This window comes from Vanacampus margaritifer, chromosome 1, assembly GCF_051991255.1.
Source record: "Vanacampus margaritifer isolate UIUO_Vmar chromosome 1, RoL_Vmar_1.0, whole genome shotgun sequence".
NCBI classification, from domain to species: Eukaryota; Metazoa; Chordata; class Actinopteri; order Syngnathiformes; family Syngnathidae; genus Vanacampus; species Vanacampus margaritifer.
In genome coordinates, this window is record NC_135432.1 from 16,425,915 (window position 1) to 16,442,789 (window position 16,875).

The window sequence follows — 16,875 nt, forward strand, 5'->3', positions numbered from 1 at the left end:
CTTAAATTTCCTTAGGCGTAATGGCTTACCAATGAAGCAAACGAATGACACCATTTTATTTGTTGCTAGCAGTCGGAAGAATGTTCTGTACTTGAAAAATAAAAACGTAATGTAATTTTATAGCTTGTTTTGCTCCCTCCTCATTGCTCAAACAAACTGCCATTTTAAGGGTTAAAATTTTTAAAATGAATGGATATTTTATATGTAGAGCTGCCTGACTTTGGTCCAGGTAGCGTGGGTTCAATCCCTAGATGTGAATTCCTGGGTGTAGTTAGGTGGGACAGGCTCCAGTGAACCCATGACCCTGAAAATGAAAAGATGTCTTGCTAATAGATTAGGGGTGGATGATCAGATCATTAGCAAGCGTAACACAAGAATGATATCAATCAATTGAATCAGGTGTGTTGGAGGAAGGAAACAAAAAAACATACAGGACTTCGGCTCTCGAGGACTGTTGAGCTGCCCATCCCTCTAGTAGATGGATGAATTAAGACAAAAAAAAAAAAAAACTGAAAGGGTAGATAAATCGATGAAGGCCTGGAAACTGGCCATTTGTGGTTACAGGTAACTGAAGCCTATGCTATTAGACTTCGGCTGAGAGGCGAGGTAAATGCAGGACTCATTAGGCAGTCGAAGTGGAAAAAAAGACTCTGGTTAAGATATCCACACACACTGGAACCTCATTTTGGGAAGTATACAAAAAAAAAAAGACACACCACTGATAGCAAAAAGTGTGATGATCAGCACAGAACCACAAATGGAACTTAGTGCGATGATGTAAAGCAGTATGCCTATACTGTACACACGTCTGTCCTGGCGGCTAAGTACAATTTGACTAAAAGGGGACATGTTCTCCACCATATTTCAAAAGTACAGGTACAGTAGATTGAAATGCCCAGAACTAGCAAAACAAAACATGCTTGTTAGACAATTTTAATCTTCAGTGTCCACACTATGTGCTTCAGATCAATGGCACCTGTCAGAAAGTCATTTGAGGACCTTCATTCTGAACCCAGTTTGAATAACTAATGCATATCAGATGGGAAAAGGCTAACGAAATAACAGGAAATTCCACACCCTCCTGCAATTTAAGGGAATAGCAACATGCAGTTTGTATGAAGTGTTGTTGTTGCATGTGCAAGGACGGGGGCGACGTTCCCCCATTCCCCCGCCCCCCCAAATCTTTATTTCTCGAGTTCTGATTCGGATTCAGAAGGCTCATAAATGACATACATAAAATGAGAGATGACTGATGTGCAGGCTAGGAAGAAGGACCCACTGCCCCGTGCTCTCCCTCTCCACAAATAAAGTTGAAATAATTTTTGGTCTTTTTTTGGGGGAAGATATTTTGGTAGCAAAAGAATATGACGTGTACAAACAAGGCAATGTTTTTGCATCGGTTCATTTTCCCTTTTAAACATTCCAAAAATGTATGCGAGAAAACAAAAGAACACAAGTTTTGTTAAAAGGATTTAACTTATAAGCCAGGCGCACACTGTTTGGTGTACAATTTGTGATTTGATTCCTAATAAAATACTTTTGTTTTTAAAACTCATTTAACATTTCACATATTCATCATTTCGGGGGATATGGATCCAAAAACTGAAATGGAAATCCTAAAGAAAGAAAGGGGAAACGTGAGCAAGAGAAATGAACCTACAAAAAGCTACAAATGTACATCCCTCGGGTCCCAAAGAGACAGGGCGGCAGCCTGGGGGATGAAGATAAAGAAAAGGAAGGAAGTGGTGAAGCGAAGGGGGCGGTATTAATTGGCCAAGCTATACAGCGCAGTATGACACCCACTTTAGCTCATTACACACGTACAGTCGTGATCAAGGCACAGGGATCTTCTAAAAGTTATTTTTTTCCTCAATAAAGTTGTACAAAATAATACATTTTACAGTCTGTACAAGAATAATAGTTCAGCAGTAAATTAAAATAGACAGACAGAGAGAAGGGGGGGGGGGGGGTTGCAGGGAGATGACATGTCCCATCAGTTTTTGCCATTTTCATCCTCCCTTTAAATTTCTCAATTAGTCTTTTTTCCCTCCCTCTTTGGTGCAGATGCAGGTCAGAGGAGGAAGAAGGGTGGTTTGGGAAGGAGGAGGAGAGAACGAGAGCACGCAGGGCACAATGGCAAACAAGTCCACACAGAACCAAAGGAGAAAAAAAAAACGGCTGTGTTGACAAGACATTTTTTCTCTTTAACTTAGATACTGTACTGGATGCTTCCCCCCCCCCCCCCCCCCCCCGTTTGCTAAGTCGCACAGAAGTCTTCAACTCAAATGCACAATGTCTGATCACTGTAGTCAACTGGAGGAGGGATTGTTCCGCCATTCTTTTGTCAAAGTCCAGCAGGGGGCGGGGGCAGGAGGCCCACCTGTCGCAATTGCGGACAAGTCAGAAAGAGAGCACACATCCCTCTTTGCTTGATAAATGTCTGTTGACCCTGTAACTGGGCTCCAATGGGTTTAATCTCAAAGCAAAAAAATACAAATAATAAAATAAAAGTGGCTCTTTGATGAAAAGGCCACACTCCACAGAACAGTTGTTGATTTCTTTTGCAACACATTAAATGCAAATTGGATCCACCCAAGAGTGTGCGAGCAAATGTTACTTTCGAATATTGCGATATGCATATGTGACTCAAAGGACTGCAGTGTGTGTGTGTGTGTGTGTGTGTGTGTGCGCGTACGTGTCCTCATGCTCACATGTACAGTTTGATCCAAATCCTGAGCATGTCACTTGTATTTCTGCCTAGTAGATACGAGACCTCAATTCTCTTGTTCCACCAAAATAGCAGCACTGCAAGCGGCTGCAAATGTAAAGTGAATTCCAGTCCAGACTGTGTGACAAGAGGAAAACTGGCCAAAGTGAGCGTTGGTTTTAAGCCACGCCCCCTCAGACTCATCCATCAGGATGGAGTTAGCAGCGAGGGGAAGTTGGCATCGTGTACTGTGTAAAGCGTCTTTTTGGCATGTCTGTGGAAGAGTTCAAAGACTCAAGGTGTTCCCAAGTTTGTTCTGTTTTTGTATTCTTTTTTTTGTTTGTTTTTTCTGCCACGACCCCTTTGCCGCGTCCCATCACAAGAGCTCGTACTGCCGCAGGTGCATCCTCTGGATGATGTCTCGACAGTCGTTGAAGACGCGGCGGATGTTTTCCGTGTCGACGGCGCAGGTGAAGTGGGGGTAGCAGTAGTGCCTCCCGTCCCCGCTCGCAGTGCTGATCCTCTAAAGAAGGAACACAGTGACATCGTCTCAGTATTGAGATGCACTTACAAGAGAAGCAGATTGTTGCTGTTGTGTCTGTGTGCACACGGGGAACAAAAAAGCATTTGGATTTACGGAATTCAAACATGTACATCAGTTGCTCATGATTAAAATATGTTTAACTAATGTATATTTGACACTTTTTAAGGCGAAAATTGTATTAGTTTATCACAATTTAAGATCAAATTAAGTACTCTCACCCCCAGTTTATTAGAGTAATTTCTCTGTTTAGAGAGAGCATTCATATTTGTCATGCAGTAAGGATGGATTTCAGGCAAATTAATGTTTTTTGGTTTAAAAATAAACTCTTCATTTGTGGTGCATTTTCCCAATTGTATTTATCAGACCAGTTCCTGGTTCACAGAGGTTCAAACTCGGGAGCTTAATTTGAGTGTATTGCTCAGGATGTTTTTGTGTTTTTAATCATTTTATTTTTGCTTGGACTTGATAGCATTTGGAAACATTTTTTATGATCATCATGGGGGATAATCAAGTCCGGATGGATGCATGCTAAAGCTCACGAGCAGAGACTAAAGCTACAGCGCCCTCTTTTGGTTGCTTCCAAAAGGTAGAATTGTTATTGGTGACCCCAAAATACCAACATTTGAACTCATTCACTGCCATTGACGTCAAAAATTCATCGGAACTATTTCTATTAATTTGACACTTTTTCCACTTTTGTTAATAAGAGTATGAAAACCTAAAAAAATGTTTTTTATTGTACATTTAGAACAGATTACAATTACAAATTTTAAAATCGCCTGACGCGATTTAAAAAAGAAAAGATCATTAAAAATTAGGGGAGTCAGGCAATTACATTTTTTAAATTGTAATTAGTCGCATGACTTCACTAGTTAAATCACCATTAATCACAAATTTGATATCTGTTCTAAATGTACAGTTAAAAAAAATTCTAGGTTTTCACACTTGTTAACAAAGGTGGAAAAAAATGTTAAACTAATAGAAATAGTTTAAATGAATTTTTTACGTCTATAGCCGTCAATGGCAGTGAATGAGTTAATTAAATTCTACATGGACATATTTGTTGAGGAGAAAAAAAGATAACATATCATATGGATGAGAATGTGGGGAGAAAAAAAAGTTGTATTTTTTTATCAATTTTTTTTTAGAAATTGGAAAAAGGTGTCCCAAAATTCACTGTATTTTAAAAATGATGCCTAAATTGTGAGTGTACAAAATGTGTCTTTGAGCACCTGATGTATGTAGTTTTTATCAGGTCCGGTCATGCCACTATTGAGAAATCAGTTGCTCATTAAATATGAAACAATGAAGAAACTTTTGCACTCACCAAAAATTCGTCTCTTATGAAGTACTTTGCCCTTGTAACACGGGGATCTTCTGCAGGCTCTGGTGTCGCTGCAAGAGTACAAAAGACCACAGAAGTGGATTTAAAAAAAAAGATGGGTTTACAAGGAGACGTTTGTTGGTCATTCTGTTTGAAGGGGGTCTATTCCAATGTACCATTTACATAAGCCACTATATTAAACATAGCGCACTACAGCCGTGTGACATGCGGATATTGACGTAAACAGCCATGATTTATCAAGATGGAATTCATTTGTCTGTTTAGCACAGGAGTCGTGATTGCGTTAACACTTGATCAAAGCAACAGCTTGAAAAAAAAGTAGTTTAAAACAAGTTGTCCAGATGCAGACAAGCTCTCGCTGACATTTTCAAGTACATCAATGACGTCACTATTTAATTTACATCAAGTCAGTGCGACCAATGTGGGTTTTTCTTTCATAAACAGCGGAGCACTAACAATTTTGCCCACATATCGTATGAGAAATGGAGACGGGACGAGCTTAGTTGTCCTCCACATCTTCGCCTGCCTCCTGCTCTCATTTTCTTACATAGAACAATAAACACTAGCTGCTATGTTATATATTCTCTATGTTAACATTGTATGTGATTGTGTGTCAAGAATTTGGAGAAGATCTGTACAAGGAATGCTCACCATCGTCAGGTGTAGTGTAGCGAGCAAATTCCGGAAAGTATTCTTCGATTTTGGACTTCCCTGCCAGCACTTTCTCTGCAAGGAGGTCCTGCTTATTCAGGAATAAGATGACAGAAATGGTTCGCAGCCACCTGAAGAGAACATAACCAATTGAAAACGTTGAATTATTTCCACAATAACAGAAAATTGCACAAAGTCATCAAAATTCTTAGTAGTCCTCCACTATTGCGCAACTATAATGGCTGCCGGATGCTGTAAATAAATGCCGTGATGTATATTTGATGTTGTTGTGCAGTGTTTGTTGCTAGGGAACCCTCACGTATGATTATATAATCGTTGAAGAGAAAAACAGGATAGTTCACAAACCAGATGGGAAAGTGACTTCAAAGTAGCTAAAGTGTATTTGAAAAGCATTCATTACCTCTTTTATATACAGTTAAGATCAAAATGATTAGCGCCTTAAGGAAATCTACAAAAACCCTTTCAATTTGTCTAATGAAATGATCATAACTCATGTTTACAGTTTGTTTGCATTCACAACAACTACACTATCTGCGTGAGGCCAAATGAACCTTTTTACTGGTTTGCTGAAAGAAAAAGAAAAAAATGTTTGGGCCAAAATGAATATGCCCAATGACAGTAAATAGTCAATAATTTAGTCTTTTTGATCCAAAACTGGCAACGACCTCATTCTGTAGGTATACATGTCTCTTCTGAGGGATGATAGACCATAGAGATATGTCCAAGATCATTCAGATCATTTGGCCTTCGATCACTGACCCTAACCTTATGCTCCATCCACAGAAGGATTTAGTTCTGGGGTCTGAGAGGTCACGCCTTGATTTTAGTGCCTTTCCAAAATTTTGGACTGGTTTTGATGATGCTTTGGGAGTTAGGGACCAGAGTTGACACAGGGTCGAATGGCTATAAACTTGATTGGCTAGCTAAATACAGTACAAAGCAGGAGAATGCAAAGAATGCAATTAGGTTAAAAAGTCCAAATCTTAAAATGTTATCAGACAGCAATGATGTAGGAACTCAAACTCTTTAAACATATCGCAAGTAGGGATGTAACGATAATGGCAATATCGTGATATCGCGATATTAAACCTGCCACAATATCATCGTCACCATGTCAAGATTGGCAGCATATCTGTTAAAAAAAAAGTCATGTTGACTTCCATTTGTGCAGTTCAAGCACCCTCTGGTGGCTAGTTTTTTAGTGCAGTTTAATTTTCACAAGGCATGTTTTGGCCCTCCTATGTTTAAAATCCACGATAATGGTCAGATGAAGAGAAACGTAATAGGTTTGTGAACCGATTCAATATGTGGAGGAACTCCATGTGTGCGTGCTTTAGCAAGTGTCTCAGTATTAAGTGTTATTAGAGATTGTAGGTGGTTCATATGCATTGCCGTTATGAATGAAAGCACAATATTGTGCTTCTTTTTAGTATGCACACATTTAAAAAAATAAATAATATTGTGACCTTTTTTTTAATATCGCCAAACTCCCCACAATATTGTTGATAATTATCGTATCATGACCTTCATATCGTGATATCGTATCGTGATGTTTGGATATTGTTACATCCCTTATTGAAAGTACAATAAACGGTTGGTAAATAACACTAAAACAGGAAGTCATTTTACCGAAAAGGACCACATGAACGGCATCACATTACACGAAGGTGAGGAATCGGATGGTTACGTATTTCCGGTCTTCCTTTGTTTCACCCTCTAGAGGTGTCAAACTCCGGTCCTCGAGGGCCAGAGTCCTGCAGGTTTTGGATGTTTCCCTTCTCCAACACAGCTGATATATGATCAGCTCATCAGCAAGCTCTGCATAAACCTGATAACGATCTTGCTGATTGGAATCAGCTTGTGTTGGAAGAGGAAAACCACCAAACCTGATGACATGTCAAATGATCAATACTGAGCTCTCCCAAGAAAAAAAAAAAAGAAAAAAGAAAAAAAGGAAGAGGAAAACCTCCAAAACCTGCAGAATTGCGGCCCTCGAGGACCGGAGTTTGACACTTATTCTAGAGGAAAAATAACCTCATTCTTTACCGTTTGTGTAATACATATATTCAATAGTTCAAGGTGAAAATGTCATATGCAGGGATTAAAGCAAAAATATCTCATTTGACTTTGACTGACTCTTTTTAAATAATATTGTGCATGACAAGTATATATCTTGTCCAAATGGGGAGAGATTTTCAAACACAAAATGTAAAGACTGAAAACTATGTAATGGAGGCATTAAAGTGAGTGAGTGTCAATAATAAAAGGGCCCATCCTTAGACTAAAAGAAAAAAAGAAAAAAGTAAAATCTTGTGTATTCCAGGAATGAAAACAGGTTGGGATGAAAAAGCATACAATCCTTCTAGGGGGGTCCATTACAGCCACTCATCCTGCACAGTTGCCTCAATGGTTGTCTTTCAAATTTTCATAATCTCAATTTTTATGCATCTGCATCATAGAACATGATACTATAAAGGCTTTGTATTCGATTTCATTCACTCCTTTTTGTTAAGAGTTGCAGTTGTTTTTGTGCCCTAAGTTGAGTTGAGCGCCTCCGAAGAAGCCGTGCAAGTCTTATGTACAAACGGACCTGCATGTACTGTGAAACAGCAAATGTCTCATTAAAGCAGATATGGTACTTTGATCGCTTCCCCAACACTTGGATGAGTGGCGCGATTAGAAAGGTAATGTGTCATTTATGGAAACTTGACATTACAGAAGACTGAGTATATTTTGAAGAGTTTGATGCTCTCAATGTTATGTAATGTCCGGAAGTTAGCATGATATATCGATTTCAACCTTTTTTTTTCTTCCTTTTTACATATCTGGAACAAGCAATGTTACAGGCATAACGAGCTAATGTTCAGTGATTTCCTGAACAAATTATACAATCTCATTTCCATTTCCAGCTGTGCTGAGGGTGATCAATTTTCCTCACAGAAACAACTGTCTGTTGCGTGACATCACATTACCTCATTTTAAAAAGTGCTGCTAAACATCTAAATGTATTTTTTTTTCATTATTAATAGTGCCCGCCTTGGACATCCGTATTGGATTTTCCTTCTGTGACTTCTGACAATTTCCCCCTGTAGTTCTCTTCACCTGTTGTTCCAGATGTTCTTGAAGAGGTTGAGCGCCTCCTGTAAACGGTTGGTCTGATTGTCCTCTCTGATCACCATGTTGTAACTGCTACTGGCCACCACGAAGATGATGGCCGTCACATCTGCCAGCAGGAAGGCACGAAATGTCACAAATTGTCAGATAACTCTGCGGCGAGTGAATCAAGAGGCAATAGACGGTCACACGCTACCATTAAAGCACTGGATCCATTTTCGGCGCTCATCTCGTTGACCACCAACGTCAAACATGCTGTCAATCAAAAGGTTCAGAGGTGAAATACGGACACCATGTGGCTCTCTGGGCTGGTCATATATTTGAGTGTTAATGCGAGCGAAATCAGAGGATTTTATTTTATTTTTTAAATTGAAGCATTCATAAGCACACGATAAATGTCCCATTTTTTGCAAAATATAGTTTAACCCTGGAGAACCCAAGAACCCTTTTCTTCTTTGGAAAATTATGAATTATACATTAAATGACTGCTATAAATTGACTGAACACCAAAATATATGTTTTTTCAATTTTAACCCTTTATTCCCTAATTTAGGATTAGGGCGAAATTTGACCCTTTTGGGATTTAGGAGTATCATTTCGAAAAATCGGAATAACAAAAACTGTCAGTAAACAATTTAGAATTTAAGAAAATAATCAATCAAATACACAGCTACATTGACCAATATAATTTTTTTGTTTTATTTGTTGCATTTTAGAACTGGATTTTGAATGTACAAACACACTTTGGCCAATGAAAACAAGAACACAGAGACAAAATCACAGCTGGAAAAAAAATTAAGGTCTTTGTTAATTTGAGTAGCAGAATTTATAGGGGCCAAATTTGACCCCGTAGGTTCTCCAGGGTTAATATATCCCATTGTTGGATTTGTTTATTTCACACCATAGCATTAATGACATTATTATCATAAACAGATTACATGATGTTTCAATTCAAGTACCTGTATTTATTTCCATAGGGACAACGTTGCAAGACGTTTCATACGACATATTGTGGAAATGACTGATAAATGCGGCCAACCTGTGTACTGTACAGCAGTGTGCAACCGGTTTATTACGGTGGCATAATGTAACAAAACCGCAATCCATTTTCCCCAAAATTTAGCTGGACATGCATAGGCATGTGCTAATCAAAGTCTGAAACTATTAGAGTGAAACTCATATTTAAAAAAAAATTATATTCCTGTCATAAGGTTGGTTCTCCTAGTTGCCTTGTAGACCAAAAACATCACTTCATGTCCAAAAAAGTGACCGTTTGTCACCAAAATAAATGTGTAGGCATGTCATAATCATAATCAAAATATTTAGAATGAAACTCGCAATATTTTGGATTATATTAACATCGTAAATTCATAAGAGTATATGCAATGCCTCATTAATATGCATATACGCTTACAATGTCATAGTTGAAAGCGCGACCTTTAAAATTAAAAAGTGACCCGGAGTTTCCCAAAATCAACAGGAAGTGACCCACAAGCCTCCAAAAATTGTGCCCCAAATTGAAGTGGAAGTTACCTGGCAGTGTCCTAAAATCAACAAGAAACCTGTAAGTGCCCCAAATTGAATAGGAAGTGGCACGGAAGTTCCTCCAAATCCACAGGAAGTGACACAAAAATCAGAAGTGACCTGTAACTTCAACTTCAAACTGTTCAGCTCATTTCTACCCCCAATTTTTTTTTTTTTACTTCAAAATATAAGCCTCAATGAAATGAAGTTTTGGTTTTTTCATCTCATTTACACACTGTTTGGCTTTCTATTCAGCTCATCCCTACTACAAAATGTTCTCAAAATTTCAAAAACCAAACATCTAGATTTCCTTTTTTTTTTTTTTTTTTTTTTACAGATTCAGACAGTTCCAGCTATTCATCTTATTGCTACCAAACTATTTCGGGAAAACAAAAAGTAAATTAAGACTTTTTTTTGTTTTTCCGTCTAATTTCTACATTTTTTCGACTGATTCAAACCACTCAAACTTTAAATTCAGCTCATTGCAACATGTTTTTTGCTAGTGGGCGGAAACATCTAAAACCTGTAGGACTCCAGACCTCGAAGACCGGAATTGGTGAACCCTGTTCTATTGCATTACAAGTCGTTCCACTTCATTACATAACTTTCAATACACTACTAAATATTTAATATAATTCCAATACAGTACTTCAATATTCTTTCATTCAGCCTATCAGCCTTCAGATGCAACTTCTCTTGAAGTTTAGCGAGAGGTTGGTTTTATTTTTATATAACTGTAGCTGTTAAAATTCCATCAGGATGAGATCCAAAGTGAGCATTTCACAAACATTTATATTTAATTGTAGGTCTCTTATATCTCTTTCAAAAGTCAACAAATGAAGTTGTACTTTCTTGCAACTATGTTGGATTAAGCATCGGATTTGAAAGAAAAGTTAGAAGCAACTTTTTAGGTAGGATAGTTTACGGTCCTTTGTCAAGGATGAAAAATGTTAAGCCATGATTCAGGTTTCTGCATTTGACTTACTGGAAATTAACTTTATCCACTTGGAACCTTGTTTCAAAGATCCCTGACGTCAGTACTCTGCACCGCAGCAAATCCTGGCATGGAAGAAAAAATAAAAAACAAAACGCTGATCAAGTAGTTGTTACATCAATGATTAATTTATTGCAAAAAACAAGATTTCATTTTTAAAAACTGTATGTTCAAAAGGTCAGTGGAAGTGGCAACGCGAGTAGTGAGTGCAGACCCACCTGATCTGTTGGAGTGTAGTCGCTCTGCTTCACGATGTCAATCTTGTCTAGGAAGCTGAGCAGAGAGACAATACAAGGACAACTGTTAGATAGTTGTAATTATTTCTAGGAATGCGCCAAAAATTCAGTCAACGAAAATGACCCAAAATATTTTTTTACGAAACAACAATGGCCGAAACAGGACGTATATATATATATTTATGCAATATAGTTTAGGCAATGGAAGCAAAACATTTGCTTGGCAGTGAACTGAAATGTACTACTTAACGGAATAAGACTGACGGACCTTATTTGGAGTTTGTGCGTGTGGAAGCTATTGCAGTGGAAGAAGTTGTTAAAAGACAATGTGGGGCGATGACATGATGCAAAAAAGAGACAGAGGCATAGTGGCGTCTGTCTGACATTACTGAGCACATTTCAAAAATAGCTCCCCGGCGCCGCAGCCTCCGGCACCGTTACCATGGAGACCCGACCACAAGTGCTATTAATAGTCTATCAGCTCCCAATCTGGCAAGACTGGAGTGGCTCCAGGAAAGACAGACAGAGGAGGAAGAGGAGGAAAAGCTCTGGCTTTTGTATTGGACCTGACGGCAAAGAGGAGGGAGGGAGGGAACATGAGACTGGACTGTACCATCACGAGCAAGGGCCATAGAGAAGAACAGCCGAGTTACCCTCTCTTTGTTTGCATTCAACAAACAAAGTGCAAAGTCTTGAAGCTCTAATTCCCATGCGGACAACATTTTTTTAAATAATTTTGTGGCCAACTGCTGAAAAGCATTCAAGACTGCAAGCCTTCAAATATCAGCCCTTCTTTTCCTCCTCCATCTCCTCTTTGCAGCATCCTCTGGCCTACAGATGACTCAGCCTCGGCCATGTTTGCTTCTGGACTCTGCTGTTACATAAAGCTAGGTTGCTCCAGAAGATTCCAATCTTTGTAGTCTTATAAGTGTCCTATTTTGAGTTAGCGATCCCACCAGCTCACAACACCCTCGTAAGCTCTCAAAGACAAGTATTGATGATTATGTTCTGAAGACAATGCTGATTTTGAACACACTGGCAGATTGCATGTGATGAACATGCAACAACAACAAGCTAATGTTGTCAATCTTTGTACAGAGCAGCTAGAATGATCAATATTTTATTATCTATTCCAAACGATTATCTTCGGACAACTGATAGGATCAAGTCGGACAGTGTTTGTTAGCTGCTCATGCTGACTTATGCCATCGATGGAGAAAGCGCAAATCTTCAGTCTGTCACTAGGTGTCATCAAAGAGCCAAATCCTGTGAGAACTTTTAATGAGCAACACACAAAAAAGGAAAACAATTATTTATTTTTTAAACGTCAATTTAGTGGTTTGATTCTTAATCTAATCCATCCTACAGTCAAATCATGCTGGAATCTTATTTTTAGACACAACGGCCAACACTGAATTAATGTCCTGAGTTGTGTATATTGTTTGTACAAACTCACTAAAATTATGTTTATTACATCACAACACTGGCTGGTTTAACAGCGACATTCATTAACTTGATTAGTTTAGCTTCCACCCACATCAAGTTTACCATTGTGTCCAGTGTTGAATCTCTGCTATCCCTGCAGCAAATAGGGAGTCACTGACACAGCACCATTAAAAATTCACTATATTAATAGTTTATATTGTAAATATACCACAAACTGTGATCCCAAAACACTAATATAATTCAAGTTCATCTTTTGTCATTGCCTTTAAAATATATATATATTTTTTAAATGCACTAAAAATGTGGAGGCATGTTGCCCCTTCACAACCTGTAAACATATCAATTGTCAAAAAAATAACGAGACCTCCATTATTTGGGAGCTTGAACTTTTTTAACAGCCACTCAGCAGTGCAAAAACATACATATGCAGCAAACCCTCTGTAACTTCCGCTAACAAATGGGATTCAACTTGGATCCTCTGCAACAAAGATTTTCGAACAGTCGAGACGTATTGTATCATTACAACATACAGTGCCTTCCTTGCCACCACACCAAAGCACGTGAGGCCAACCTTTGACGTCACACAATTACAGAAAAAGCACAACTGTTCGTGAGCTTTTCAGCCAATAACTGAGGATACTTGCTGTAAGTTCCACAGGGGGAATTTTTTGGGTGTGAATAGCGAACCGCCAATCGGCTGAGGTTCACAATACTTGTGTTTGCCACAGTGGCTTAAAAAATAATTACATTTCATGGCTGTAAGTGAAGTCTGATGCATAAACCAACGCTTCTAACTTCGTACTAATAATTTGAACTTCTAATGACATTTAAAAATTGCATTGAGCTACCGGTACTTCCTAAACAAAAATATTTTAAAAATGCAACTGTATTTTGTTGGCATATGTAAGAAATAATAATAAAGGTCTACATAGTAAGTGCATGGATTACCATTTAAATGTTGGATTACTCACTATTGTGCACAGTCGATGAGTTGGTACTCGTTGGATCTCTCAAAGCACACCTTGACGCCCTCGTCCTGCCACAGTGTTTTTGCATGGTCGTAAAACTCCTGCAGAGGTAGAGCAAAACAAAGCATATATTAATGGTATAGGAGGAACATCCATTGTTTGTATAATGAGGAAACTTTGCCTAATCCAAGCTCTCTACTACATGGGATAGGAGGTAGTATGGTGCCACTACACGCGACTTCAGAAGTCAACATGGCTTCACTTGTCCCACACCAGTTCATTTGAACCTGGGCTCTAAGGCAGCGCCCAATTTTATTTTTTTTCATTTCACGATGTTGTGACTGAAAAATATAACATCTCGGCTCAAAAAACAATATTCATAAGTATTGATACTTTCAAGACTGCACGCACCGCTTGCTGGGTGTGGACCGCTTTGGGGGAGGCATGCGTCGGGGGCGAAGGAGACAGACGGCGACCTGACCGTGCCTTTTACCCTCGTTGCTCGATACTATAATTGTGTGGATTTAATCAACATGGAGTACAGTACAAAATAAATTGATGAGTTCCAGTGACTTTCACCACACTTTCAACATCTTGGACGAGATGGCGTGACCTACAGGACCTCCGTGGATTGCTGACACGTCTGGCAAACTCCTTAGATGATATTTTTATTTATTTACTTTTGGTCCTTGAAAAAGTCTTCACATGAAAATGGACAGTCGCACTAAAATTTTTGTCCTACATTAGAAATTTGTGCGTTATGTGTTTTAATTACTGTTGTTCCGTTACCAATACTGGTATCGGCAGAGGCCCAGATACTGCATTCAAACAGTGGTATCGGTGAGTACTAACAAGTAACATCCCGATACTATTAATTCTGACGCTAATATAGGACTTTGGATGCAGCATCTTGTGTCTTGCTCATGCACGGCATTCACTGATGTCTGACATGTTGACTGCATGCCGAGCTTAGATATCCTAATGGCCCTTGAATGCTCTGAACCAATTGCAGGACAGCTTTTTCATGTTGAGAAAAAAAACACTTGGTATCGGTATGATATCGGCATCGGCTGATACTGCAAAGCTGGGTATCGGAATCGGGGGCCAAAAAACGGCATCGAAACTAATTTCAATGTGCATTGTTGAAATGTCACTGCTCAGTAAACAATAATTTTGTGTGTGATTTATTATTTGAAGCATTAATAAATATATATATATATATATATATATATACGACTTCATTAATAGTTACTGATTTTTTCTACAGTGTCTTGGCTACATAGTAAGAAAGAAAAAATCGATATATGAACAAATGTTGGACCTTGGAGAACAAACTGCATGAGTACAACAAAAGGAACACAGTCCCCAAAAAATCTTTCAGTTACACACCAAATTTAGTGATATTTACTTGGTTCAAATCGGTCTATTTGCTACTCAACAACTGAGGCATCCGTTGCCAAACATGTTCACTCAAACTAAAGCGAAAGAAAGGTGGCACGACTCAGGAACGGAGTACTTGACTACTTGTTGACACCACTAGCATGTACGTTGTGCCTGGGCGACGCCTGTGTACATGTCTGTTAAATGTAAATAGAGGTAGAGGAGGGTACAAAAAAGAAAAGAAAAACAAATTAAGACAACACTGTACACACTACACAGACTGACGAAGCACGGACTTCCCACATCCTTTTCAGAGAGCAGAATATGGTACTATCCCTGTTCACTAGTCTTGAAGGATACTAGAGTTACTTCGGCGCAAACACCCACCAAATATCAGGAAAGTAGGCTCCATATTTTAATGCGGAGTATGCCATAATCAGCCAAATGAATGCTGTGTTTTTATAAGATGTTAGATTCAAAAAAGGTTCAGTTTGACCAATTTGATGGTGCACTGCTAACATGCCTCACAAGAGAGAAGAGCTCATTTACAAATCACACCCAGTGTTGCCAAGTTAGCAACTTTTCTGACACCTCTTGCACACGCACTGTGAATTGAGTGGGTTTGTGGAGGAACTCAAACGTGTTACGCTACCCTTCATCTGGCGATTTGCGTGGGTCTAACGTAAGCGACCAAAACATGCCTAATTAAAATTTAACTACACTAGTAATTTGTAAACTAACCACCAGAGGGTGATGGAACTGCACAAATAGAACACAACCTGGCCTTTTTAACAGATGCTTTTAATATGGTAACATGGTACTGACCCCATGGTCAGTACCAATGGGGTCTCCCAAAACTTAGCTCACAATGGCCCCACAAAGCCATCACTCAAAAAGGCTTAATTGCATGAGCAAAGTAATTCATATTGGGAAATAACAGTCAATCACCCTGGACATTACCAAAGAAAGACATTGTTTATATGTTGGAAAAGCAAAAATGTATCGACAAGTTGGAACCTTTTGACCCAAAGTATGTGCTGCTGAGATACAAATATTTGGCAGATCCTTGTCTCACATGTACACCTCGACATGAGAAGAACATGAGAGTTCTGGAGGGGATGCGGCTCTCCTCCTTGACAATTAACATCAACCGGTTGAGCCAGGCAGTGTGACAGCTCATTTTATGATAAACCAATGAACAACTGTTCATGTACGAAAGCTTGTGTTTCCACACATGTTTTGACAAAAGGGAATTCCCCCCCGAAATGAGAGCATACATGATCTGATAAGAAAATAAAACTGAACTTGTTTTGAATGTCAGTCATCAAAACAAAACAAAACAAAAACAGCCCAGCTGCCAAAAAAAAATTGTGAATATGAGATTTTTAAAAATCCTATTTTGTAACAATTGAAAGGCAGTTTCAGCCATTTTTTTTTCAATTTTACATATCAAAAGTACTAAAAGTATTAGTACTCTGTATCGGTGAGTACGCAAAGAAATACTCGAAAAAATAGTATATAACATCGAGTGGAGTTTCCAAACCAAAATGCACCTCTTGTTGGCAGTCTTCTATTAGAGGCCCAATTTCATTTGTGGCGGCTCGCCATAGTTAACGTAGAAAACACCGCAGCTGCAATGGTTTATTTCACAGAATCAATTATTGACGTCATTGATCCATCGGCGAATTAAAGACAATATGGCTGACACAAAATGTGCATAAAATGCAAAATATCAGCCGATCCGATGCAGCCGATCAGATCTATGTAAAGTCTAGTGTAAGGTGTTCTAATTCTTGAACCTTGTGTTACAATGACAAGAATGTTGCAGACATATTGAGGAAGGTGGTAGCTGTTTTTAACTTTGAAATTTCAAGTCTCTTTTGATGAATACGTGTGTATTTTTAAAGGTATAACAATGTTTGAAGATGTTTGTAAGAGTTTAAAA

The 16,875-nt window shown here is 38.6% G+C and overlaps 1 protein-coding gene across 1 annotated transcript in view; it reads right to left on the reverse strand.

Moving 5' to 3' along the window:
• Nucleotides 1-2,234: 2,234 nt before the first annotated feature.
• gnas (GNAS complex locus) overlaps nt 2,235-16,875 on the reverse strand; it is a 29,852-nt gene continuing 15,211 nt past the window's right edge. Inside the window, exons 5-12 of the mRNA XM_077577282.1 lie at nt 13,554-13,651; nt 11,119-11,173; nt 10,892-10,965; nt 8,579-8,637; nt 8,371-8,491; nt 5,248-5,378; nt 4,579-4,646; nt 2,235-3,230 (exon numbers count right to left, since the gene is read on the reverse strand). Coding sequence (XP_077433408.1) covers nt 3,084-3,230; nt 4,579-4,646; nt 5,248-5,378; nt 8,371-8,491; nt 8,579-8,637; nt 10,892-10,965; nt 11,119-11,173; nt 13,554-13,651 — 753 coding nt within the window. The 3' untranslated portion in view covers nt 2,235-3,083. The remainder of the gene's footprint in view (nt 3,231-4,578; nt 4,647-5,247; nt 5,379-8,370; nt 8,492-8,578; nt 8,638-10,891; nt 10,966-11,118; nt 11,174-13,553; nt 13,652-16,875) is intronic.